The 25,346-nt window shown below is 38.0% G+C and overlaps 1 protein-coding gene across 2 annotated transcripts in view; it reads left to right on the top strand.

The window, feature by feature from the left end:
• VWA3B (von Willebrand factor A domain containing 3B) overlaps window positions 1-25,346 on the top strand; it is a 209,078-nt gene that overhangs the window by 116,059 nt on the left and 67,673 nt on the right. For both annotated transcript variants that reach the window (XM_032877890.1, XM_032877889.1), the window contains exons 14-16: window positions 16,750-16,866; window positions 18,434-18,521; window positions 18,614-18,761. In XM_032877890.1, coding sequence (XP_032733781.1) covers window positions 16,750-16,866; window positions 18,434-18,521; window positions 18,614-18,761 — 353 coding nt within the window. The remainder of the gene's footprint in view (window positions 1-16,749; window positions 16,867-18,433; window positions 18,522-18,613; window positions 18,762-25,346) is intronic.

Below are 25,346 nucleotides of genomic sequence, written 5' to 3'. Positions count from 1 at the left end.
TAGCTTTGTGCTCTTGCAATCCAGGATTGTGATACCTCCAGCTTTTTCTTTTTCAAGATTGCTTTGGCTATTTTGGGTCTTTTGTAGTTTCATACAAATGTCAGTATTATTTGTTTTCTAAGAAAAACATTGCTGGTATTTTGATAGGAATTACAGTAAATCTTTAAATTGCTTTAGGTAATATGGACATTTTAACATTATTTGTTCTTCTAATCCGTGAGCAGGGAATATTTTACCACTTGTGTCATCTTCAATTTCTATTATTGGTGTTTTATAGTTTTCAAAGTACAGGTCTTTTACCTCCTTGGTGATAAGTTTATTCCTAGGTATTTGATTGTTTTTGATGTAGTTGTAAATGGGATTGTTTTCTTTCTTTTAGCTACTTCATTATGAGTGTATAGAAATGCAATAGATTTCTCTATGTTAATTTTGTATCCTGCAACTTTACTAAATTCTCTTATCAGTTCTAGTAGTTTATTGGTGGAGTCTTTTGGGTTTTCTATATAAAGTATCATGTCATCTGCAAATAGTGAATGTTTCACATCTTTACCAATTTGGATGCCTTTTCTTTCTTTTTGTTATGTAATTGGTCTGGCTAAGACTTCTAGTACTACATTGAATAAAAATGGTGAGATTGAACATCCTTGTCTTTTTCCTGCTCTTAGAGGAAAAGTTAATCAATTTTTCACCATTGAGTATGGTGTTAGCTGTGATTTTTTCATATATGGCTTTTATTATTTTGAGGTATATTTCCTCTAACCCTACTATGTTGAGAGGTTTTTATCATGAATGGAGTTTTTATCATTTGTTCTTTGTCAAATGCTTTTTCTACATCTATTGAGATGATTCATACAGTTTTTATCCTTTCTCTTTTTAATGTGATGTATCACATTGATTTGTGAATATTGAAACACCTTTATATCTTGGGAATAAATCCCATTTGATTGTGCTGAGTGATTTTTTTAATGTTTTGTTGAATTCTGTTTGAAAATCTTTTGTTGAAAATTTTTGCATCTATGTTCATCAGTGATACTGACCTGTAGTTGTTGTTTCTCATAGTGTCTTTATCTGGTTTTGGGTTCTTTTTATTTTTATTCATTTATTTATTTTTTTCTTACCATAGCACATACCCTCCCTGTGTTCATCACTCAGCCACCCCATCCTTCCCACCTCCCACCCCTCCAGCAACCCTGTTTGTTCTGAGATTAAGAGTATCTCATGGTTTGTTTCCCTCTCTAGTTTCATCTTGTTTCATTTTTTCCCTCCCTTCCCCTATGATCCTGTCTTGTCTCTCAAATTCCTCATATCAGGGAGATCATATGATAATTGTCTTTTTCTGATTGACTTATTTCTTAGCGTAATACCCTCTAGTTCCATGCATGTCATTCCAAACGGCAAGGTTTCAGGGGTTTTTTGATGGCCGCATAGATTCCATTGTATATATATACCACATCTTCTTTATCCATTCATCTAGGCTCTTTCCATAATGTGGCTGTTGTGGACATTGCTGCTATAAACATTCGGGTACACGTACCCATTTGGATCACTACATTTGTATCTTTAGGGTAAATACCCAGTAGTGCGATAGCTGGGTCATAGGGTAAGCTCTATTTTCAACTCTTTGAAGAACCTCCATGCTGTTTTCCAGATGGCTATACCATCTTGCATTCCCATCAAGAGTGTAGGAGGGATCCCCCTTCTCCGCATCCTTGCCAACACCTGTCATTTCCTGACTCGTTAATTTTAGCCATTCTGACTGGTGTGAGGCAGTATCTCACTGCGGTTTTAATTTGTATTTCCCTGATGCTGAGGGATGCTGAGTACTTTTTCATGTGTCTGTTGGCCATTTGGATGTCTTCTTTGCAGAAATGTGTGTTCATGTCTTCTGCCCATTTCTTGATTGGATTATTTATTCTTTGGGTGTTGAGTTTGATAAGTTCTTTATAGATTTTGGATACTAACCCTTTATCTGATATGTCATTTGCGAATATCTTCTCCAATTCTGTCAGTTGTCTTTTGGTTTTGTTGACTGTTTCCTTTGCTGTGCAAAAGCTTTTGATCTTGATGAAGTCCCAATAGTTCATTTTTGCCCTTGCTTCCCTTGCCTTTGGCAGTGTGTCTAGGAAGAAGTTGCTGCGGCTGAGGTCGAAGAGGTTTCTGCCTATGTTCTCCTCATGGATTTTGATGGATTTCTGTCTTAACATTGAGATCTTTCCTCCATTTTGAGTCTATTTTTGTGTGTGGTGTAAGGAAATGGTCCAGTTTCATTCTTCTGCTTGTGGCTTTCCAGTTTTCACAATACCATTTTCCATTGGACATTCTTTCCTACTTTGTCAAAGATTAGTTGACCATAGAGTCAAAAGTCCATTTATGGGCTCTCTGTTCTTTTCCACTGATCTTTGTGTCTGTTTTTATATGAGTAGTATACTGTCTTGATGATTGCAGCTTTGTAATAGAGCTCAAAGTCTGGAATTTTAATACCCCAATTTTGGTTTTCTTTTTTAACATTTCTCTGGCTATTCAGGGTCTTTTCTGGTTCCATTTAAATTTTAGGATTATTTCTCCCCTTTCCTTGAAAAAAGTTGATGGTATTTTGATAAGGTTTGCGTTAACTTGTAGATTGCTGTAGGTAGCATAGACATTTTCACAGTATATGTTCTTCCGATCCATGAGCATGGAATGTTTTTCCATTTCTTTGTGTCTTCCTCAATTTCTTTCATCAGTATTCTGTAGTTTTTTGAGTACAGATTCCTTGTCTGTTTGTATAGATTTATTCCTAGGTATCTTATGGTTTTGGATGCAATTGTAAATAGGATCGACTCCTTAATTTCTCTTTCTTCTGTCTTGTTGTTGGTGTATACAAATGCAACTGATTTCTGTGCATCGATTTTATATCCTGACACGTCGCTGAATTCCTGTATGAGTTCTAGCAGTTTTGGAGTGTACTCTTATGTTTTCCACATAAAGTATCATATCATTTGCAAAGAGGGAGAGTTTGAATTCTTTGCCAATTAGGATTCCTTTTATTCCTTTATGTTGTCTGATTGCTGAGGCTAGGACTTCTAGGACTATGTTGAATAGCAGTGTGGATAGTGGACATCCCTGCCATGTTCCTGACCTTAGGATAAAAGCTCTCAGCTTTTCCCCATTGAGAATGATATTCGCTGTGGGTTTTTCATAGGTGGATTTGATGATATTGAGGTATGTGCCCTCTATCCCTACACTGTGAAGAGTTTTGATCAAGAAAGGATGCTGTACTTTGTCAAATGCTTTTCCAGCATCTGTTGAGAGTATCATACAGTTTGTGTTCTTTCTATTGTATCACAATGATTGATTTGCGGATGTCGAACCAACCTTGCAGCCCAGGAATAAATCCCACTTGGTCGTGGTGAATAATCATTTTAATGTACTGTTGGATCTTAATTGGCTAGTATTTTGATGAGAATTTTTGCATCTGTGTTCATCAAGGATATTGGTCTGTAATTCTCCTTTTCGGTGGGGTCTTTGTCTGGTTTTGGGATCAGGGTAATGCTGGCCTCATAAAATGAGTTAGGAAGTTTTCCTTCCATTTCAATTTTTTGGAACAGCTTCAGGAGAATAGGTATTAATTCTTCTTTAAATGTTTGGTAGAATTTCCCTGGGAAGCCATCTGGCCGTGGTCTCTTGTTTGTTGGGAGATTTCGGATGACTGCTCCAATCTCCTTACTGGTTATGGGTCTGTTCAGGTTTTCAATGTCTTCCCGGTTCAGTTTTGGTAGTTGATATGTCTCTAGGAATGCATCCATTTCTTCCAGATTGTCAAATTTGCTGGTGTATAGTTGGTCAAAATATGTTCTTCTAATTGTTTGTATTTCTTTGGTGTTGAATGTGATCTCTCCTCTTTCATTCATGATTTTATTAATTTGGGTCCTTTCTCTTTTCTTTTTGATAAGTCTGGCTAGGGGTTTGTCAATCTTATTCATTCTTTCAAAGAACCAGCTCCTAGTTTTGTTTATCTGTTCTACTCTTCTTTTGGTTTCTATTTCATTGATTTCTGCTCCGATCTTTATTATTTCTCTTCTTCTGCTGGGTTTAGGCCTTTTTTTGCTGTTCTTCCTCCAGCTCCTGTAGGTGTAGGGTTAGGTTGTGTATTTGAGACCTTTCTTGTTTCTTGAGACAGGTTTGTATTGCTATATACTTACCTCTCAGGACTGCCTTTACTGTGTCCCTAAGATTTCAAACAGTTGTGTTTTCATTTTCATTTGTTTCCATGAATTTTTTAAAATTTCTCTTTAATTTCCTGGTTGACGCATTCATCCTTTACTAGGATGCTCTTTAGCCTCCATGTGTTTGCATTCTTTTCAACTTTCCTCTTGTGGTTGAGTTCTAGTTTCGAAGCATTGTGGTCTGAAAATGTGCAGGGAATGATCCGAATCTTTTGATACTGGTTAAGACCTGATTTGTTTCCTAGGGTATGATCTATTCTGGAGACTGTTCCAGTTTCACTTGAGAAGGATGTGTATTCTGTTGCTTTGGGATAGAATGTTCTGAATATATCTTTGATGTCCATCTGGTCCACTGTGTTATTTAAAGCCTTTATTTCCTTGTTGATATTTTGCTTAGATGATCTGTTCATTTCAGTGAGGAGAATGTTAAATCCCCTAGTATTCTTGTATTATTGTCTATGTGTTTCTTTGATTTTGTTCCTAATTGGTTTATATAATTGGCTTCTCCCTTAGTAGGGGCATAGATATTTAAAATTGGTAGATTTTCAGCATGGAGGTTCCTCAAAAAGTTGAAAATAGAGCTACCCTATGTCCCAGCAATAGCACTGCTGGGTATTTACCCTAAAGATACAAATGTAGTGATCTGAAGAGAAACATGCACCCAAATGTTTATAGCAGCAATGTCCACGATAGCCAAACTATGGAAAGAACCTAGATGTCCATCAATAGATGAATGGATAAAGAAGATGTGGTATATATATACAATGGAATACTATGCAGCCATTAAAAGAAATGAAATCTTGCCATTTGCAGCAACATGGATGGAGATAGAGGGTATTATGCTGAGCGAAATAAGTCAATCAGAGAAAGACAATTATCATATGATCTCCCTGATAAAAGGAATTTGAGAGGCAAAGTGGGGGGTTTGGGGAGTAGGGAAGGGAAAAATGGAACAAGATGAATCGGGAGGGAGACAAACCGTAAGAGACTCTTAATCTCACAAAACAAACTGAGGGTTGCTGGGGGATGGGGGGAGAGTAGGGATAGGGTGGCTGGGTTATGGACATTGGGGAGGGTATGTGCTATGGTGAGTGCTATGAAATGTGTAAGCCTGATGATTCACAGATCTGTACCCCTGGGGCAAATAATACATTATATGCTAATAAAAATAGTTAAAATAATAAACTAAATAAAATTGTTAGATCTTCTTGTGGGACAGACTCTTCAAGTATGATATAGTGTCCTTCTCATCTCTTATGATAGTCTTCTGCTTAAAATCTAATTTGTTTGATAGAAGGATTGCCACCCCAGCTTTCTTTTGATGTCAATTAGCATGGTAAATTGTTTTCCACACCCTCACTTTAAATCTGGAGGTGTCTTTGAGTCTAAAATGAGTTTCTTGTAGATAGCACATCGATAGGTCTTGGGTTTTTTTTGTTTGTTTGTTTGTTTCATTTTTTGTTTTGTTTTGTTTTGTTTTATCCATTCTGATACCCTGTGTCTTTTGATTGGGGCATTTAACCCATTTACATTCAGGCTAATTATTGAAAGATATGAACTTAGTGCCATGTATTTCCTGTAAGGAGACTGTTACTACATATTGTCTCTGTTCCTTTCTGGTCTATGTTACTTTTAGGCTCTCTCTTTGCTTAGAGAGGACCCTTTTCAATATTTCCTGTAGGGCTGGTTTGGTATTCGCAAATTCTCTTAGTTTTTTTTTGCCCTGGAAGCTTTTTATCTCTCCTTCTATTTTCATTGACAGCCTAGCTGAATATAGTAGTCTTGGCTGCATATTTTTCTGGTTTAACGCTCTGAATATATCATGCCAGTCCTTTCTGGCCTGCCAGGTCTCTGTGGATAGGTCTGCTGCCAGTCTAATATTTCTGCCATTGTATGTTACAGACCTCTTGTCCTGAGCTGCTTTCAGGATTTTCTCTTTGTTTCTGAGACTTCTAAGTTTAACCATTAAATGACGGGTTGTTGGCCTATTTTTATTGATTTCAGAGGGAGTTCTCTGTGTCTCCTGGAATTTGATGCTTGTTTCCTTCCCCATATCAGGAAAGTTCTCTGCTATGATTTGTTCCAATGTACATTCTGCCCCCTCTCTCTTTCTTCTTTTCCTGTGATCCCAATTATTCTAATATTGTTTCATCTTGTGGCATCACTTATCTCTCGAATTCTCTGCTCATTATCCAGCAGTTGTTTATCTCTCTTTTTCTCAGTTTCTTTATTCTCCATCATTTGCCTTCTATATCACTAATTCTCTCTTCTGCCTCATTTAACCTAGCAGTAAGAGCTTCCATTTTTTATTGCTCATTAATAGCTTTTTTTATTTCAACTTGCTTAAATTTTAGTTCTTTAATTTCTCCAGAAAGGGATTTTATTTCTCCAGAACGTCATTCTCTAGTATGATCTGTGCTTTTTTCACGCCCAGCTAGCATTTTTATAATCATCATTCTGAACTCTAGCTCTGATACCTTACTAATGTCCATATTGATTAGGTCCCTAGTAGTTGGTACTGCCTCTTGTTTTTTTGGTTTTTTTTTGAGGTGAGTTTTTCCATCTTGTCATTTTGTCCAGAGAAGAATAGATGAATGAGAGAACAAAGTGTTAAAAGGGTAACAATGACCCTAGAAAAATATACACTAAACAAATCAGAAGAGACCTGAAACCAGGGGGAGAAGAAAAGAAAAAAAAATATGATTAGGCTGGTGAATAGAACAGAGCCACACACTTGTTTTTGGGTGTGTATTGGTCTGTTAGAAGAAACTGCCTCCCAAAATGTTAAAGAAAGAAAAACATATGTATTTATATCTATATGAATATTTTTATATGAATATTTTTATATGTAAATAAGGGTAAACATGATGAAGAGATAAAATGACTATAAAGATGAAAATTTAAAAAGATTTTTTAAAAGGAATTGATAAGTTGGTTAAAAAAAGAATAAAAAACGAGAGAATGTGATCAGGCTGGAGACTAGAACAAAGCCATATGCTAGATTTAGGGTATATTTTGGTCTTCTAGAAGAAACTGTATCCCAAAACTTTAAAGAAAAAAAGAAAACTTACATGTATACAAAAAAAAAAAAGAAAAATAATAAGGTTAAATACAATGAAGGGACAGAATATGAAAAATTTAAAAAGATTTTTAGAAAGGTATCGATAAAATAGGTTAAAATAGGAAAGAGGAAACATTAAAAAAATATATAACAAAAAATAAAAAAAATTTAACTTTGAATGACTTCAGAATCATGAGAAAAAAGCCATGAATTCTGTGTGCTGTATTCTCTTAGCATGGGTAATTTGCAGTTCTCATTGATTGGTAATGTTTATCTTGGCTGGATGTTCTTGCTGATCTGGGGGAGGGGCTTCTTGCAGTGATTCTTAAATGGCTTTGCCTGAGGTGCAATTGCAGCACCCTTGCCAGGGGCCAATCTGTTCAGGTTTGCTCTTGGTAGCTTTTGTTCCCTGAATGCTTTCCATACAGCTTTGGAGGACAGGAATGAAGATGGCAGCCTCCCAGTCTCTGGCCAGTGGGCTCCAGAGCTCAGGGTCACACTTCTCAGTGTGCTGTCAGAGAAAAGCAGTCAATCCCTCCCATCTCCCTGGTCTCCGGCTGCAGTCTGTGCTCACCCAGCCTGTGACTGAGTGTTTCCATCTTTGGCCCATGGCCCCGTTTGGAGTCTCCAAACCCAGCAGATTTCTTCAGCGTGCTCCTGCACTGCTCCTTCCAGAGGAGGAAGGGGGGGGTCTCCCCAGAGCTGCCATTTGTGGGGTCCCTGCTCAAAGAGCAGTGGTCCAACTGTGCCTTGGATCACAGTTTAAGGTAACCCTGAGCTGAAAGCCCACTCCTCGGCTCTGTCTCTGCAGCCAGCTTCCCTGCTCTGATATCTGGGAGCTCTGCCGCACTCAGGCACCCCTGGTCTTTCTGTGACCCTCAGGGTCCTGAGATCACACTTCCCAGCAGGGGCTCCACCTCTTGCTTCGCCGCTGGATTCACATCCCTCCATGGAGCAGACTTCTAGAAGTTCTGATTTTATGCTCCACTGCTCTATGGCTTGTCAGGAGCCAGCCCCTCCCCTCTGTGGTCTATCTTCCCATGTATCGCCTTGGATTCATTTCTCTGCACGTCCTGTCTCTTTTCTGTTCCTCCAATTGCTGCTCTTCTTCTCATCTATCTCCTATTCAATTTGTAGGTGTTCAGAATGGTTTGATGACTATCTAGGTGAATTCCTGGGACTAGATGAAATTTAGCTCATCTACCCCTCCGCCATCTTGATCCTCCTGTCCTGTTTTGGTTTCAGAGTAATGTTGCCCTTGTAGAATGAAATTGGAATGTTCTTTCCTCTTCTGTTTCTTAGAATGGTTTGAAAAGAATAAATATAACTTCTCTTTAAATATTTGGTAGAATTCACATAATTTGTTGGGAGTTTTTGATTACTGCTTCAATTACATTGTTAATAATTGACCTGTTCAAATTTTCTATTTCTTCCTGGTTCAGTTTTGGAAGATTAGGTATCCGTTTCTTCTAGGTTGTCCAATTTTTTGGCTGTAAATTTTCATAATATTCTCTTACAGGTTTTTTTTTGTTGTTGTTTGTGTATTTTTGTGGTATTGGTTATTATTTCTCCTTCTTTGGTTTCTGCTTTTATTTATTTGATATCTCTTCCTTTTTTTATGAGTTTAGCTAAATGTTTATCAATTTTTGTTGATCTTCTCAAAGAACCAGCTCCTGGTTTTATTAATCTGTTCTATTTTTGGTCTGTATTTCCTTTATTTTTGATCTAATCTTTATTATTTCCTTCCTTTTACTGGCTTTAGACTTTTTTCTCCTCTTTCCAACTCCTTTAGTCATATAGTTAGGTTGGATTGTTATGGGTTTTTTTTTTTAAATAAAATGCAACTTTTACTTGAAGGTTTTTTTCCCTATAGTTGTTACTCTAACACCATTTGTTAAGAAGGCTATACTTACACATTTAATTTTGTATGTTTGCCAAAAATCAGCTAGTTATATCTGTGTGGGTTAAATCTAAATCTTCTGTTCCATTGATCTTTGTATCTCTCTCTCCACCAATGCCACAGTATCTTGATTAATGTTGCTACGTGCCTTATTATCAAGCGCCAGGGTTCCTCCAACTTTATTTTTCTTTTGCAAAAATATTTAAGCCATTTTTGGGTGTCTGAAAATTTGTTTAAATTTTAGAATGTGATTATTTATGTAGAGGAAACCTTTCTAGGATTTTGACAGGAATTGCACTGAATCTATAGATTGATCTGGGGTCAACTCACATCTTTATGATGTTGATTCATCCAGTCTGTGAACAGAACTCATGAATATGAAAATACATTTAGGTCTTCTTTGATGTCTTATTTTGTAATTTCCAGCTTAGAGATCCTGTACATGTTTAATTAAGTATATACCCAATTATTTCATTGTATTTGGAGTGATTGTAAGTGGTATTTGCTTTTTAATATAGGTTTCCATTTGTTCATTAGTTCATTATGTTCGTTAGTCTGTCAAAATGCAATTGATTTTGTGCATTGATCCTATAACTGGGCAACTTTACTGAACTCAATAGTTCTAGGAATTGTGTGTGTGTGAGTGTGTGATATGTACTTGTGGATTTCTTGCCATTTTCTGCATAGACTATATATCATCTACAAACAGGGACAGTTTTATCTTCCTTTCCAATCTCTATGGCTTTATTTCTTTTTCTTGTGTTGTTGCAGAAGTTAGAACTTCTTAGGACTATGTTGAATAAGAGCGGTGAGAATGGGCGTTTTTCCCAGTCTCAGGAGAAAAGATATTTAGTCTTGCACCATTGTGAATGATACTAACTGTAGATATTCTTTATCTGTAGATACTTTCTATCAGGCTAATGATGTTCCCCTCTTTTTTAATTTTCTGAGAGTTTTTATCATGGATGGGTGCTGAATTTTGTCAAATGCTTTTGCTGCATTAATTGATACATGATTTTTCTTCCTTAGTCTATTGATATGTGGATTACTGATTGGTTTCCAAATGTTAATCAACCTTGTGTGTCTGGAATATTTTCTACTTCCATATTTTCTCCATGTATAACTCTTTAATACCTTGCTGGATTTGGTTTGCTAATACTCCATTGTGGGTTTTGTATCTTCTAAGTACATGAAGGATATTGGTATGTAGTTTTTCTCTTTTTCTTAGTTCGGTGTTTCCACATTTTTTAATTGATGTGTAGTTGATATATATTACCATATTAGCTTTAGGTGTACATCATAGTGATTTCACATTTATATACATCACAAAGTCACCATCACAAAATGACCACAATAAATCTAGCTACTATCTCACCATATGAAGTTGTTAATTACTGTTAACCATATTCCCTGTGCTGCAAATTGTATCACCTGTCTTACTTATTTTATAACTGGAAGTTTGTACCTTTTAATCCTTTTCACTTATTTCCTTCCTGCCCTACACCTTTCCCCTCTGGCAACCACCAGATTGTTCTCTGTATTTATGAGTCTGTTTCTATTGTTTTGCTTCTTTTTCATCATAGTTACTTAAATTTTTTAAAAACTTGAGTACAGTTGACACCAATATTATATTCGTTTCAAGTGTACAATATAGTGATGCAATTCTTAACACTGTTTTTGTCTGGTTTTGGTATCAGGTTAATATTATCCTCCTCAAATGTGTTGAGAAGTTGTCTCTCCTCTTTTGTTCCTGGAAGAAATTGGTATAATTCATTTTTTAATATTTGATAAAATTATCATGGAGCCATTTGGGCCTGGAGATTTTTTTCCCAGGACTTCTTTATTGAGAATTTAATTTGAAAAAGATGGTTTTAGGGCTATTAATGGTTATTTTATGTTGGTTGAATTTTGGCAATTGGTAGTTCTAAGGAAGTGGTCTATTTTTCCTAAGTTGTGAACTTTGTCAGTGCAGAGTTATTTATTGTATGCCTTTATTACCTTTTTAATGACTGCAAGATCTATAGTGATGTCCACTATGTTGTTTCTGATATTAATGCTCTGTCCTCTCTCTTTCATTCTCTCTCTCTCATTCTCTCTTTTTCAGTCTTGTTAGAGGTTTAATCAGATTTATTGGTGCATCCTCCCCCTAAAAACCAGTTTTATCTAATTGATTATCTGATATTTGTTTTCAATTTCATTGATTTCTGCTCTTTATTGTTTCTTCCCTCTGCCTGCTTTAGTTTTATTTTGTTCTTCTTTTTCTAATTTCTTGAGTTAGGAACTTACCGTTGATTTGAGATACTTCCTCATTTCCAACATTAGCATTTAGTGCAAAAATTTCTCTTCCAGGGCACCTGAGGGGCTCAGTAGATTAAGCCTCTGCCTTCGGCTCAGGTCGTGATCTCAGGGTCCTGAGATTGAGCCCCATATTGGGCTCTCTGCTCAGCAGGGAACCTGCTTCCCCCTCTCTCTCTGCCTGCCTCTCTGCCTACTTATGACCTGTCTCTCTCTGTCAAATAAATAAATAAAATCTTAAAAAAAGAATTTCCCTTCCAGCACTGTCTTAGCTGCATCTCACATATTTTGATTTGTTGTGGTTTTGTTTTCATTCAGTTCTAAGTGTGTTTCTTTCCTTTAAGGCTTCCTCTAACCCATGGATTATTTATAAAAGTATTGTTTAATTCTATGTTTAGAGTTTTTTGTGTTGTCTTTCTATAATCTCTTTCCAGTTTCATTCCACTATGGTCATCGAACACACTATGTATGATTTCAATTCTTTTAAGTTAGTTGGGATCAGTTTTTTATTATGTTCAGGTAGCCAATATATAGTACATCATTAGTTTTTTTTTAATGTTATATTAGTCACCATACAGTACATCATTAGTTTTTGATGTAGTGTTCAACGATTCATTAGTTGTGTATAACACCCAGTGCTCATCACAACACATGCCCTTCTTAATTCTCCATCCTTTTACTTGCAGTCTACCAGTGTTATACTTAGAGTAAATTTCGTGGGGCACTGAATGGCACAGTTTGTTGAGCATTCAACTTTTGGTTTTGGCTCAGTTATGATCTAGAGGTCATGGGTTCGAGCCCTGTTGTTGGGCTTCACACTCAGCTCAGAGTCTGGTTAAGACTTTCTCTCCTTCAATTCAAATTAAAACCACATTGAGATACCACCTTACACCAGTTAGAATGGCCAAAATTAGCAAGACAGGGAACAACATGTGTTGGAGTGGATGTGGAGAAAGGGGAACCCTCTTACACTGTTGGTGGGAATGCAAGTTGGTGCAGCCACTTTGGAGAACAGTGTGGAGATTCCTCAAGAAATTAAAAATAGAGCTTCGCTATGACCCTTCAATTGCACTACTGGGTATTTACCCCAAAGATACAGATGTAGTGAAAAGAATGGCCATCTGTACCCCAATGTTTATAGCAGCAACGGCCACAGTCGCCAAACTGTGGAAAGAACCAAGATGCCATTCAACGGACGAATGGATAAGGAAGATGTGGTCCATATACACTATGGAGTATTATGCCTCCATCAGAAAGGATGAATACCCAACTTTTGTAGCAACATGGACGGGACTGGAAGAGATTATGCTGAGTGAAATAAGGCAAGCAGAGAGAGTCAATTACCATATCGTTTCACTTATTTGTGGAGCATAACAAATAGCATGGAGGACAAGGGGAGATAGAGAGGAGAAGGGAGTTGAGGGAAATTGGAAGGGGAGGTGAACCATGAGAGACTATGGACTCTGAAAAACAATCTGAGGGTTTTGAAGGGGCGGGGGGTGGGAGGTTGGGGGAACCAGGTGGTGGGTATTGGAGAGGGCACGGATTGCATGGACAACTTGGTGCGGTGCAAAAACAATGAATACTGTCACGCTGAAAAGAAATTAAAAATTTAAAAATTTAAAAAAATATATTTTCTCTCCCTCTTTCTTTGCCTCTCCCCACCTGTGCTCACACAAGCATGTGCTCTCTCTCTCTCAAATAAATAAATCTTTTTTTAAAAAGTAAATTTCTTGTAAGTAACATATAGTTTGATAGTCTTCTTTTATCGACTCAGCCAGTATGTTTTTTGATTAGTATTAGACTATTTATATTTAAAGTAATAATTGATATGTTAAGCACTTACTTAGTTATTTTATTATTTTCTATTTATTTTCATTGGTCTTGTTCCACTTTCTTTTTTCTTGCCTTCCTTCAGGTTACTTGAACATTTTTTACAATTCTGTCTTGGTTTACTTATAGTTTTTAAAAAATTTCTTTCTTTGTATGATTTTTATAATTTTTTCTCTGGGTATGACAGCATATGTAAGTGACTTTTAAAAAGTCTCCTGGTGTCAGCATTTTACCACTTTGTGTGAGTGTGAAAATCTTATTTCAATTTAGAAAATTTAAAATTTTTTATTCCCCAGGTTTAAATATCATTATCTTGAGTATCAGGTGGTGGTAGAATGTCTCTTTCAGTCATTTCTAAGGATCAGTCTGCTAGCCAAAGTTCCTTTTGTTTTGTTTTTAACATGTGTAGTAATGGTTTTATTTTCTCTTAATTCCTGAAGGACGATTGGATGATTTTACATTCAGAATTTGCATTTAATTGTTCTTTCCTTTTTGTGGTTGAAAAACAGTGAAGCCTCTCTTTGGGGTCTCCTATGTTTTTGTTTTTTGTTTTTTGTTTTTTAAGATTTTATTTATTTATTTGACAGACAGAGATCACAAGTAGGCAGAGAGGCAGGCAGAGAGAGAGAGAGAGAGAGAGAGAGGAGGAAGCAGGCTCCCTGCAGAGCAGAGAGCCCAATGTGGGGCTCGATCCCAGGACCCTGGGATCATGACCTGAGCCAAAGGCAGAGACTTTAACCCACTGAGCCACCCAAGCGCCCCAGGGGGTCTCCTATGTTTTAAATGTGAAATTTTCTGTCATTCATACTGGTGGTCTCTTAGGTAATGTGTCTTTTCTCTCTGGCTACTTTCAAGATTTTTTCCTTTGTCTCTGATATTTAAGTGTTTAACTGTAATGCATCTTGGCATGGGTTTTCTTGGGTTCATTCTGTTTGGTGTTTGTTCAGCTTCTTGAATCTGCACATTGTGTCTTTCACCAAATTTGGAAAGTTTTCATCTACTATTTCTTCAGAAAGTCTCTCTGTTCTACTTTCTGTCTCCCTGTCCTTTTGAGACCCTGATGATGATATGAATGTTGGATATTTTGTTATTGTCCTACAGGTCCCTGAGTCTCTGTTTATCTTTTGTCAATATTTTTTTTCTCTGTTGTTAAAATTAGCTGAATTGTATTGTTCTGTCTGTCCTCAAATTCTCTGATACTATCCTCTGTCATCTCCTCTACTATTGAGCCCATCTAACAAGTTTTTTTATTTGTTATTTTGTTTTTTAGTTCTACAAATTTCCACTTGGAACTTTTTATAGCTTTTGTTTCTTAGCTGAGATTTTCTATTTGATCATTTGTTTCAAGAGAATTTGTAATTAATTGTTGAAGCATTTTTATGACAGCTTCTTTGAAATCCTTATTAGATAATCCCAACTTCTGATTCATTATTTATTCTGTTGGCATCATTTGATTGTCTTTCTCATTTAAGGTGTGATGTTCATGGTTCTTGCTATAATGGGTAATTTTTTATAGTATCCTGAACATTTGTCTATTATGTAAGGGACTCTGGATCCTATTCAGATCTTATATTTTAGGAAGTAGTTGCCCTGTTTAAAGTTAGCACTAAACCTTGGCCTGCTTCTCTGGGCTGTGGTTCCAATGGTAAATTTTCACAGCCTTTTGTGATATTATTTTGGTGCTTGGTTTGCTGGTGTTAGTGGGGCTACAGCTGGTCCCTGCTGGTGCTGCCTGAGGGAGCAGCAGGAGTTTCCTCAGGCCAGGAGGCTAGATGTCTTTCAGTGGGGAAAAATTGTGGTAGCTTCCCCACTACTATCTTTTGAGTGTTTTCTTGTCTCTAGGCAAGGGAGGAGAGCCTTGAACCTATATAGGCCAAAGGGCTTCCTGGTATGGGCCACTTGCCATAGCTGGATCAATCTTGCATGATCTGTCCACTTGTTCTGGTATCTCTGTACAAAGGAGGAATGTCTTAGGCTCACGTGAACACAGTAGCTTCCTATACCATGCCACCTGTGTAGCCCACCTGCCCATTCCAGTAAAACCAGAGTTTTGCTAGAAAGGCTACTTGCTATTTGTCCTAAACATTGTGTAATGGCCTTTTGTCACTTCTACCATTTCACTTAGATTTGGGGTTGTTGCTATTGATAGGCTTCCCTGTCCTGAATTTTTATTCTGTTTCAATTTTTAACATGGAAAAGTAATGAAATGAAATGTAGTGACTGACTACTGAACTTGGGGAGTAGTTAAGTGCTTGAATCCACTGCCAGATAAATATGTTTTTATTCATTATTTTCAGAGTTTGGAAATAAAACAGTTTTTATTTTTGGAGACTTTTGGAGCTAAATTTTATTTTCATTTTGGCTCACTTGTTGTCTTGCCTAATGATTTTGGTCAAGGTGGCCTGTGGAGTTCAGTTCTCCTAAGTGGATCATTTATCTCCTATGTGGATCATTTATCTCTTTTACTCACAGACATAGATCCCAATGAAATTTATCCTTCTTAATTCCTGGTTACAGAGGTAATCAAGACAGGACTCACCCTGTCGTTGCCTAGAAAAATAATGAATAACACTTAACACAGTCCTATCTCTATGTAAGAGACCACTGGTATTAGCTTCCTGTGAAAAAGATAGACAATTTGTAGATTATTAGTTCATCTTCAGTCTAATTATCTAGTTTCTTATAGGAGAGGCTAAGTCCCTTCTTGTTGAAAACAAGGACACATCACATTCACGAATACTATATAAAGCCTTGGTACTTGTACCTCCAAATTGTGAAGTACAGATCACATTTATAATTAATGTGGTTTCCATAATTGCATATAAAAATAATTAAGGTGTCTTGATATAAGCTCATTACCTTCTATATAACGCACAAATTAAGTGTCAATATTTGGAAAGTACTGATTTGCTAGTAAAGGACTGCAATCCGTGAATATGGTGAGGCATGACTCCTAGGATTATCTTACATTGACCTGAAGTCAAGGTTGTCTAGGAGAGCCCAGAATACTCACTTGAGCTCTTAAAAGGAGGAGATTTTTCCAGCCAGTGACAGAAAAGAAAGTCAGAGAGACTTGAAGCATGAGAGAAATTCAGTGTGTCATGGCTGGTTTACAGATGGAGGGACCACTGAGTAGACATGTGAGTGCTTCAGGAGCTGAGAGGCCCCCTGACTGTCAGTGAGAATAGAGGGACCTCGGTCTCACAGCTGCAAGGAAATGAGTTCTACCCACAACTTGAATGAGCTTGGAAGTAGATCTCTCTTGAAGAGGGGTAGAGCTTGAGCTCAGATAAGTGGAACAAATCTTTATGGCAGCATTTAATTGGTAGCAGAACTGTCCTCTGAGGTTTGGAACCTGCATTCTTTTTCTAAGGATCCAAGGAATTAGGTGCATCTAATAAAGTCTCTCCTTTTGTCCCAAGTTCCTTTAACCCCTTTCCCTTTGCTACCAACAGAATCAACCAAAACCAGCCTTCTCAGAAGCCGGATGTCCAGCCTCAAGAGCTCAGCTTGCAGTGAGAGGACCGACGGCCTTTCTACTTCCAGCAACTGGAACACTCCAAGTGACAGAGGTAAGCCAGAGAGGGTCTCTCTATATCAGGAAGCACAGGCCAGCCTCCCTTTGCCCAGTGTGTCTGCTCCTAAAAACCTGGGTATAGATACATTTTGGGGGAAACAAATCATTTTTAAGTGGGTTAGGATTGCTTCCTATTCAGAGACTCCTTGTAAATCATCTCTGTCTGCTATAATGAACTAGATTTTCTTGGGTTGAGATTTGCAATTACTGTGCCTGGATGTTTAATATATAAGTGACTCACATAACTCTGGTGTTAGTATAGTCCTTGCTGCCACTGCATGTTTTGAACTTGAAAATCTAATACTTCACAGCTGGCTAATTTTCTTCCCTTCTGCAGTGCCTGGGTGGCTCAGTCAATTAAGCATCTGCCTTTGGCTCAGGTCATGATCCCCAAGGTCCTGGGATTGAGCCCCACATTGGGCTTCTCCCTCTACCTACTGCAACCCCTACTTGTGTGCACTCTCTCTCTCTCTCTGTTAAATAAATAAGTAAAATTAAAAAAAAAAAAGCAGCTTTTATTTTCTTCCCTTCATTCACAGGGGGTGTCAGCTGGTCCATATTGTCAGCCTTTTGGGGGCTAAATTGTGAGGAAAATATGACTTTTCCACGCAGATTTTATTATAAGAAAAAAACTTTATCCTTAAAATAGTAAATTTCTAAGAGTTTAATTCCTGTAGGACTTTCCCCTATATTTCAAATTGTTGATAACTAATAAATTAATGACACAGATACACACAATCAATCCCCTACGTAGGAAGAGAGACTGAGTGACAAGTGTACCCTCCATCCATAGCTGAATCTAACCTCTTGTTCTTTAGCGCTGATCATTATGATGTCTTTTCCTCTGTTTCAATTAACCTGTCATAGTTCCTAGGTCTGCTATATGCGTGGTTCTTAAAGGGCTTATCTTATGATGAGTAGAGTATGATTTCTTAGATGTTTAACCAAGTCACTCTCAAACACGCCTCCTTCTGGATGCTGCCAGTTCAACTAGCTAATATTTCTTATCATTTGTAAGTCCAAGTTTACATAAGGATATATATTAGAAATCTGAAACATTGATTTGTAATATGTATCTATAACTAAACAAGATCTAGTAGGGATTTTGGTTTTCCAGACAGAGTGGAAGAACTCCAGAGCAAACTCTCAGAAACTAAAATGTTGATCAAGGTTCTTTTGTATAATTTGGAGGGGTCCAGTGAGGGCAACATTGAACAATCATTGGTTAATGGCATTTGCAAATTTAACATTTTAAAAATGTGTTTTCTAGGGAATGAGGGAATGAATGTCTCATTCTTCCATGGAGAGGGATCTCAGTGGATATGGGATGAAGTAGATAAAACACTGATAGGGCCATATTCATCTATGTATTGGTCTTTAGTGTAATTGCAAATGAATTTTGCCAGAGAACCTCCTATGACAGTCAGGATTCTCTGAAATATGGTCCATTTATTAATCATCTGTCACAACGGAACTGAGAGAGAAGTATGATCCTTTTGCATTTTGACTTAAAAAAAACCATATATTCGGAAATTACACAACTGTCATTTTTCCTTCCACAGAAATAAGCATCCTGCTGACAAATGAGTACCTAGATGGCAAGTCATTAGGAAGAGTGAGTCGAGAAGGAAAACAGGTTCATGACCAAGAGTGAGTACCCCAATTTTACCAGGGAAGTTTTGTTATGGTTGTGTTTATTACAAGTTTTAAAGCATCATATTCTGTCTTCTTATTTCTTCAAGTATGTCTTCAGAAGACTGGCTCAAGACCCATAGCTTGGTTGCCAAGAAACTCACCATCATGGATGCCTTGTCCATGACAGCCGTCCCTCACATCCCCACCTATGTTCCCATTCTGGACAAGCATGTTGTTTCCAAGGTCTTTGATGAGGTAAGACTGATTTTCTCTCTGTCCCTGCCTGACATATTTTTCATTTGCGGCTCAAATAAAATGTAGTCCACTTGGGTCTTGTATAGTTGTAACAGAAATGTATTTTAGCCATTAAAAAGAAAATTATTTGTAAAGATAGTAAAAAGAAGAGAGAAATGCTCTTAAATTTTATTTTTAAGCTTAGAGGAAATTGGCCTTTGCTGGGCTGGTCATTCACAGCTTGTTGCTGGTGGGTGGCAATGTGGAGCAGTAAAAATGTCTGAAAAGCTTCTCAAAGTCATGAGTTGTGAATGAACATCATCTAGTTTCAGAGGACCAGGGGAGAACTTGGGAGACACAGTGTCCTCCCTTTGCTTACCTTCTCTTCTTAAATATAGTGGCATCTTTTTTTCCCCTAAGATTTATTTATTGAGAGAAAGCTTGTACATGCCTGCATGAGTTGGGGGAGGGCAGAGGGTGAGAATCTCAAGCAGACTCCCTGCTGAACTCATAGCTTAACATGAGGCTGATTCTCAAGGACCTATGAAGTCAGGACCTGAGCTGAAACCAGGAGCTGGCCCCCTTAGCTGGTAGAGCCACGCAGGCAACCCCATTGGCATCTTTTCTAATAAAAGTCTCCAAAGGAAAAAGTCACAAAGAGAAAGAGGCAGGGAGCAAGAGAGAAGCAGAGGCAAAGAGAGAAAGAGAGAGCTTGAGAGAGACTGAGAGTGAACCAGAGCCAGAGAGAAACAAAGAAGAATGACAATCATGTCTTGGAAGGGGAAAATGCAGTGGGAGGGCATGGTAGGGTTAAATGTGGAGGAAAGCTAAATAAATACTGAAAAGTTTCCCTTGAATTGGGCAAATAGAAAGTCCTTGCCCTTAGCAAGAACAGATTCAGTGGAGCAGCCAGACTGTTCAAGAATGAGGAACACACAAAAAACAAGGATATGAGGATCAAACCCCAGTGCCTCTGGGCATATACAGTGACAGCTAATGATTTAAATAGAAACATATCAGGCTAAAAAAATAATAATAAAATGCTTGGTTTAAGAGGAAAAAAAGAAACATATCAGGCTTTATATTCACTAAATGGAAATAGTGTCCTTAAAAGAACTTATCTCATCCTGAAATGGTTACAGAAGAAATGTAGGGTGTTTGGGATTTGCTTCCAGATCATTGGGATGGTGGCAGTTGTTGGGGGAGGAGAGGAATAGATAAAAGAAGATTGGCCATGAGTTGGTAACTGTTTAATTTGCATAATAAGAATATTGAATCAGGGAAGCGCATTCTACTATTCTGTCTGCTTTTTTATATAGTTCTGATTTTCCATAAAAAATTGAAAAAAATCAAGGCAGGAAATCTTTTTTTAAAAAGGCTTTGTCTAACTGGTCTTGATGTATTTGGAAAAAGCAGAGGAATTGGTGAATTTTTTTCTCTTAGTCACATTGAAAACATTACACTGCTGGAGTTCAGTATGTGCACGACCAGTGATTTTTGCTCTGGAGGTTGTGTGTGATTGATACCATTTTCCTGTTGACTGTGCTTCACAGTGAGTGGTTCTGTCCCTGGGTGAGACCTTGTGACTAGCAGGTTCTATTTGTATTTCCAGTGAACTCTAACCTGATTAGTCAGATAACAGTGTATCACTTGAACTTGACTTCTTCCAGAAGCAGCAGAGAGAAACTGAACACTGATTGATTTCTCCTACGAAGTTTGGTGGCAGGTTTTCCTATTCTGTGCACTTATTTTATTAATATTATTCAGCTTTATTTGGAATAAGATGTATTTAGTGAATTCTGCCAAGAAGTAGAATTTTCTTGTGCTTCTCATGTCTCCTTCTAAGCCTTCCAACAACCTGAAACATGGAAAAATAAGTTTTTAAAAAAAAATATGATAGAGTATGGAAGTTCAAACATAAAATCAAAGGGAGAAACCAGAAAGGAAAGATTTATGGATCGAATACAGAAAAATGTTCTATTGCATAAAAGCATATAAATAAAATGAAGGCAGAGCTCAGAAAAATATTTGCAACATATACAACAAAGAGTTACAAGAGTAATGTCTTAAATGTTTTTGTGTGTGCATCCGTATCAGTGTGTGTGTGTGTGTGTGTGTGTGTGTGTGTATGAATCAGTGTTCTGTTCACAGAACAACATACATGTACACGTGCCCTTATGATGAAAGAATAAATACCTCATTGGAAAATCGAAGGGGATAAATTAAAAAAATCAAAACCCCATACACAAATATTTCTTACCTGGTAACCAAATATATGCACTGAGAAAAAATGCAAGCTGAAAAACCAGTTAGACACCTACCCCACCACCACCGTCAAATTCGTAAGGTTAAAAAATACTAATAAACAAACACAAATACTAGTGAACAGTGATGGCAAAATTAGGATGAAATGAGAACTTTTATCTCCTGCTGGTGGGAGTATAAATTGGCCTATCCTTGGCAGTACACTGAGGTGTTAAGAGCATACAGCCTCTCCTCCAGTGAATCCATATGTAGGTATTTCATAATCAGAAATACTGATACATATATTCAAAGAATAGTTAGTGCTGCCTTATATCTAACAATGAGAATGCTGAAAGCAACCTAAATGTCTACAGGGTATATCCGTATCAGGGAGTGTCATACTTTCATTAAATGTCATGTTTCTGTAAAGGATGACATAGGGAAAAGCTCTCAATACAATTAATGCTAAATGAAAAAAATCAGGTACAAAGCTCCACATTTATAGTATATAAATTTGGTTACATATACGTATGATGTAGACATAGCACTCTTTCTCCCTCCTTTTCTCTTTTTACCAAAATGTGAATAGTGTTTATCTGAGTTATGAGATTATTGGGGACTTGGGGGTTCTGGTTTTGCTTTGTTGGTTTTTTTTTAAAGATTTTATTTATTTATTTGACAGAGATCACAAGTAGGCAGAGAGGCAGGCAGAGGTGGGGGGGAAGTAGGCTCCTGCTGAACAGGGAGTCCCATGCGGGGCTCCATCCCAGGACCCCAAGATTATGAACTGAGCTGAAGGCAGAGGCTTAACCCACTGAGCCACCCATGTGCCCCGGGGGTTTTTGTTGTAATACTTTGAACTGAATATATATTAATGTTATGCTGACAAATAAAAAGTTAAGAGAACAGACCTATAACAAATGATAAAATGGTGAAATATAAAGGGAACCTAATTTTAATTAATTATTTGTTTATTTTTATTTGCTAAGTAACATATGAATTCTCAATATGGAATGACCATGTAGAAGTCTTTAAAGGAAAATGGGGGAACTTCTCTCTCAGCCACTCTCATCTACAAACGAAACTCTTTGGGTAGTTTGGTGATTATCTCTCCAATTGTTTTTCTACCCACACACTCGTGTGTCTGTGCGTACATATACATGATATATATGTATACACATATGTATAACAATTTTAATAAATATAAATGAGGTGATACCATATGGTTTGCCATTTTTATCTTTTATAAATTAACTTTTATTTTATGAAAATCATCTTTTAAAAATAAGGTCTTGGGACACCCAGGTGGCTCAGTCAGTTAAGTGTCCAACTCTTGATCTCAGCTCAGGTCTTAATCTCTGGGTCATGAGTTCAGGCCCCATGTTGGGTTCCATGCTGGATGTGGAACCTACTTCAAAAAAAAGTAAGGTCTTACATCAGAATCCTAGAGGAGAACATAGGCAGTAACCTCTTTGATATCAGCCACAGCAACTTCTTTCAAGATATGTCTCCAAAGGTAAAGGAAACAAAAGTGAAAATGAACTTTTGGGACTTCATCAAGATCAAAAGCTTCTGCACAGCAAAGGAAACAGTCAACCAAACAAAGAGGCAACCCACGAAATGGGAGAAGATATTTGCAAATGACAGTACAGACAAAAGGTTGATATCCAGGATCTATAAAGAACTCCTCAAACTCAACGCACACAAAACAGATAATCGTATCAAAAAAATGGGCAGAAGGGGCGCCTGGGTGGCTCAGTGGGTTAAAACCTCTGCCTTCGGCTCGGGTCATGATCTCAGGGTCCTGGGATCGAGTCCCGCGTCGGGCTCTCTGCTCAGCGGGGAGCCTGCTTCCTCCCCTCTCTCTCTCTGCCTGCCTCTCTGCCTACTTGTGATCTCTCTGTGTCAAATAAATAAATAAAATCTTTAAAAAAAAATGGGCAGAAGATAAGAACAGACACTTCTCCAATGAAGACATACAAATGGCTATCAGACACATGAAAAAATGTTCATCATCACTAGCCATTAGGGAGATTCAAATCAAAACCACATTGAGATACCACCTTACACCAGTTAGAATGGCCAAAATTAGCAAGACAGGAAACGACGTGTGTTGGAGAGGATGTGGAGTAAGGGGAACCCTCTTACACTGTTGGTGGGAATGCAAGTTGGTGCAGCCACTTTGGAGAACAGTGTGGAGATTCCTCAAGAAATTAAAAATAGAGCTTCCCTATGACCCTGCAATTGCACTACTGGGTATTTACCCCAAAGATACAGATGTAGTGAAAAGAAGGGCCATCTGTACCCCAATGTTTATAGCAGCAATGGCCACAGTCGCCAACCTGTGGAAAGAACCAAGATGTCCTTCAACAGATGAAAGGATAAGGAAGATGTGGTCCATATACACTGTGGAGTATTATGCCTCCATCAGAAAGGATGAATACCCAACTTTTGTAGCAACATGCATGGGACTGGAAGAGATTATGCTGAGTGAAATAAGTCAAGCAGAGAGAGTCAATTATCATATGGTTTTACTTATTTGTAGAGCATGACAAATAACATGGAGGACATGGGGAGATGGAGAAGAGAAGGGAGTTGAGGGAAATTGGAAGGGGGGGTGAACCATGAGAGACTATGGACTCTGAAAAACAATCTGAGGGTTTTGAAGAGGTGGGGGGTGGGAGGTTGGGGGAGCCAGGTGGTGGGTATTAAGGAGGGCAGTATTGCATGGAGCACTGGGTGTGGTGCAAAAACAATGAATACAGTTAGGCTGAAAAGAAATTTAAAAAAATTAAGGTCTTAGAGACTTTTACACACATGTAAATATGGGTCTGTCTCATTCTTACTAGTTTCACATTTCTTCCTCATTATTTCATTGCTTAATTGAAGTAGGGTTGACACACCATGTTACATTAGTTTCATGTGTACAACACAGTGATTCAACAACTCTATAAGTTATGCTGTGCTTACCACAAGTGTAACGCCCTCTGTCACCATCCAGTACTATTATAGTGCTGTTCACTATATTTCCTGTGCTGTAGTTTTCATTCCCAGTTCTTTCCCATCATTAATGGACATTTACACTGTATCCTTCTTTTCCATATCACAAACAATCCTGTAACAGATTTCCTTGTACACAGATTTTTGGGCACATAAACAACTCTCTTTGGGGATAGATTCTGCAAAGTGGTATTGCCAGACCCAAAGGGTGTGCACATTTTAAATTTTGACGGATGCATGTATTGCATGAAGCACTGGGTGTGGTGCATAAACAATGAATTTTGGAACACTGAAAAGAAGTAAAATGGAAAAAAATAAAATTTTGACAGATGAAATCAAATAACCTTCCAAATAAGTTTTACATTTCTGCTAGTTAGAGCCCCACGGACAGCCTTTTTCCTAAGAGGGACCCTATATAATATTTGTTGATAAGCATTTGTTCTATAAGTATAGAAATGCTTTGAAAACCCTGAAAATAGTATGCAGATATGAAATCTTATTCAACCTGCCCTTACTTCACTGGTTCATTCATATTACGAAGAAGTAAACATAATAATATACCTACTCTGAGACTGTTATAGGATTACAAGAAGTAATGCATATATAATAGCCCATACTAGCAGGCACTCAATAAATATTGGCTTTTATTTTTAAAATATTCAACAAATATGGGGGGAGGAGTCAAGATGGCAGAGAAGTAGCAGGCTGAGACTACTTCAGGTAGCGGGAGATCAGCTAGATAGCTTATCTAAAGATTGCAGACACCTACAAATCCAACGGGAGATCGAAGAGAAGAAGAACAGCAATTCTAGAAACAGAAAATCAACCACTTTCTGAAAAGTAGGACTGGCGGAGAAGTGAATCCAAAGCAACGGGAAGATAGACCGCGGGGGGAGCGGCCGGCTCCCAGCAAGCGGCGGAGCAACGGAGCACAAAATCAGGACTTTTAGAAGTCTGTTCCGCTGAGGGACATCGCTCCAGAGACTTAACCGGGGTGAAGCCCACGCGGGGTCAGCGTGGCCTCAGGTCCCGCAGGGTCACAGAAGGATCGGGGGTGTCTGAGTGTCGCAGAGCTTACAGATATTAGAACGGGGAAGCCGGCTACAGAGGCAGAGCCGAGGAGTGAGCTCTAAGCTCGTGTTTACCTTGAACCGGTCGCAGGCTTGGTCAGCTCGGAGCGTGGCCGGAGGCCAGGGTGACGGGAGCAATTGGGTGCTGTTCTCTGGGGGCGCACTGAGGAGTGGGGCCCCAGACTCTCGGCTCCTCTGGTCTGGAGACTGGGAGGCCACCATCTTCATTCCCATCCTCCGGAACTCTACGGAAAGTGCTCAGGGAACAAAAGCTCCCGAAAGCAAACCCGAG

This window comes from Lontra canadensis, unplaced genomic scaffold (genome assembly GCF_010015895.1).
Source record: "Lontra canadensis isolate GAN:19392208 unplaced genomic scaffold, GSC_riverotter_1.0 scaffold61, whole genome shotgun sequence".
Classification (NCBI taxonomy): domain Eukaryota; kingdom Metazoa; phylum Chordata; class Mammalia; order Carnivora; family Mustelidae; genus Lontra; species Lontra canadensis.
The sequence above is the reverse complement of the archived record's forward strand: the minus strand, read 5'-3'. Positions and strand labels throughout refer to the sequence as shown.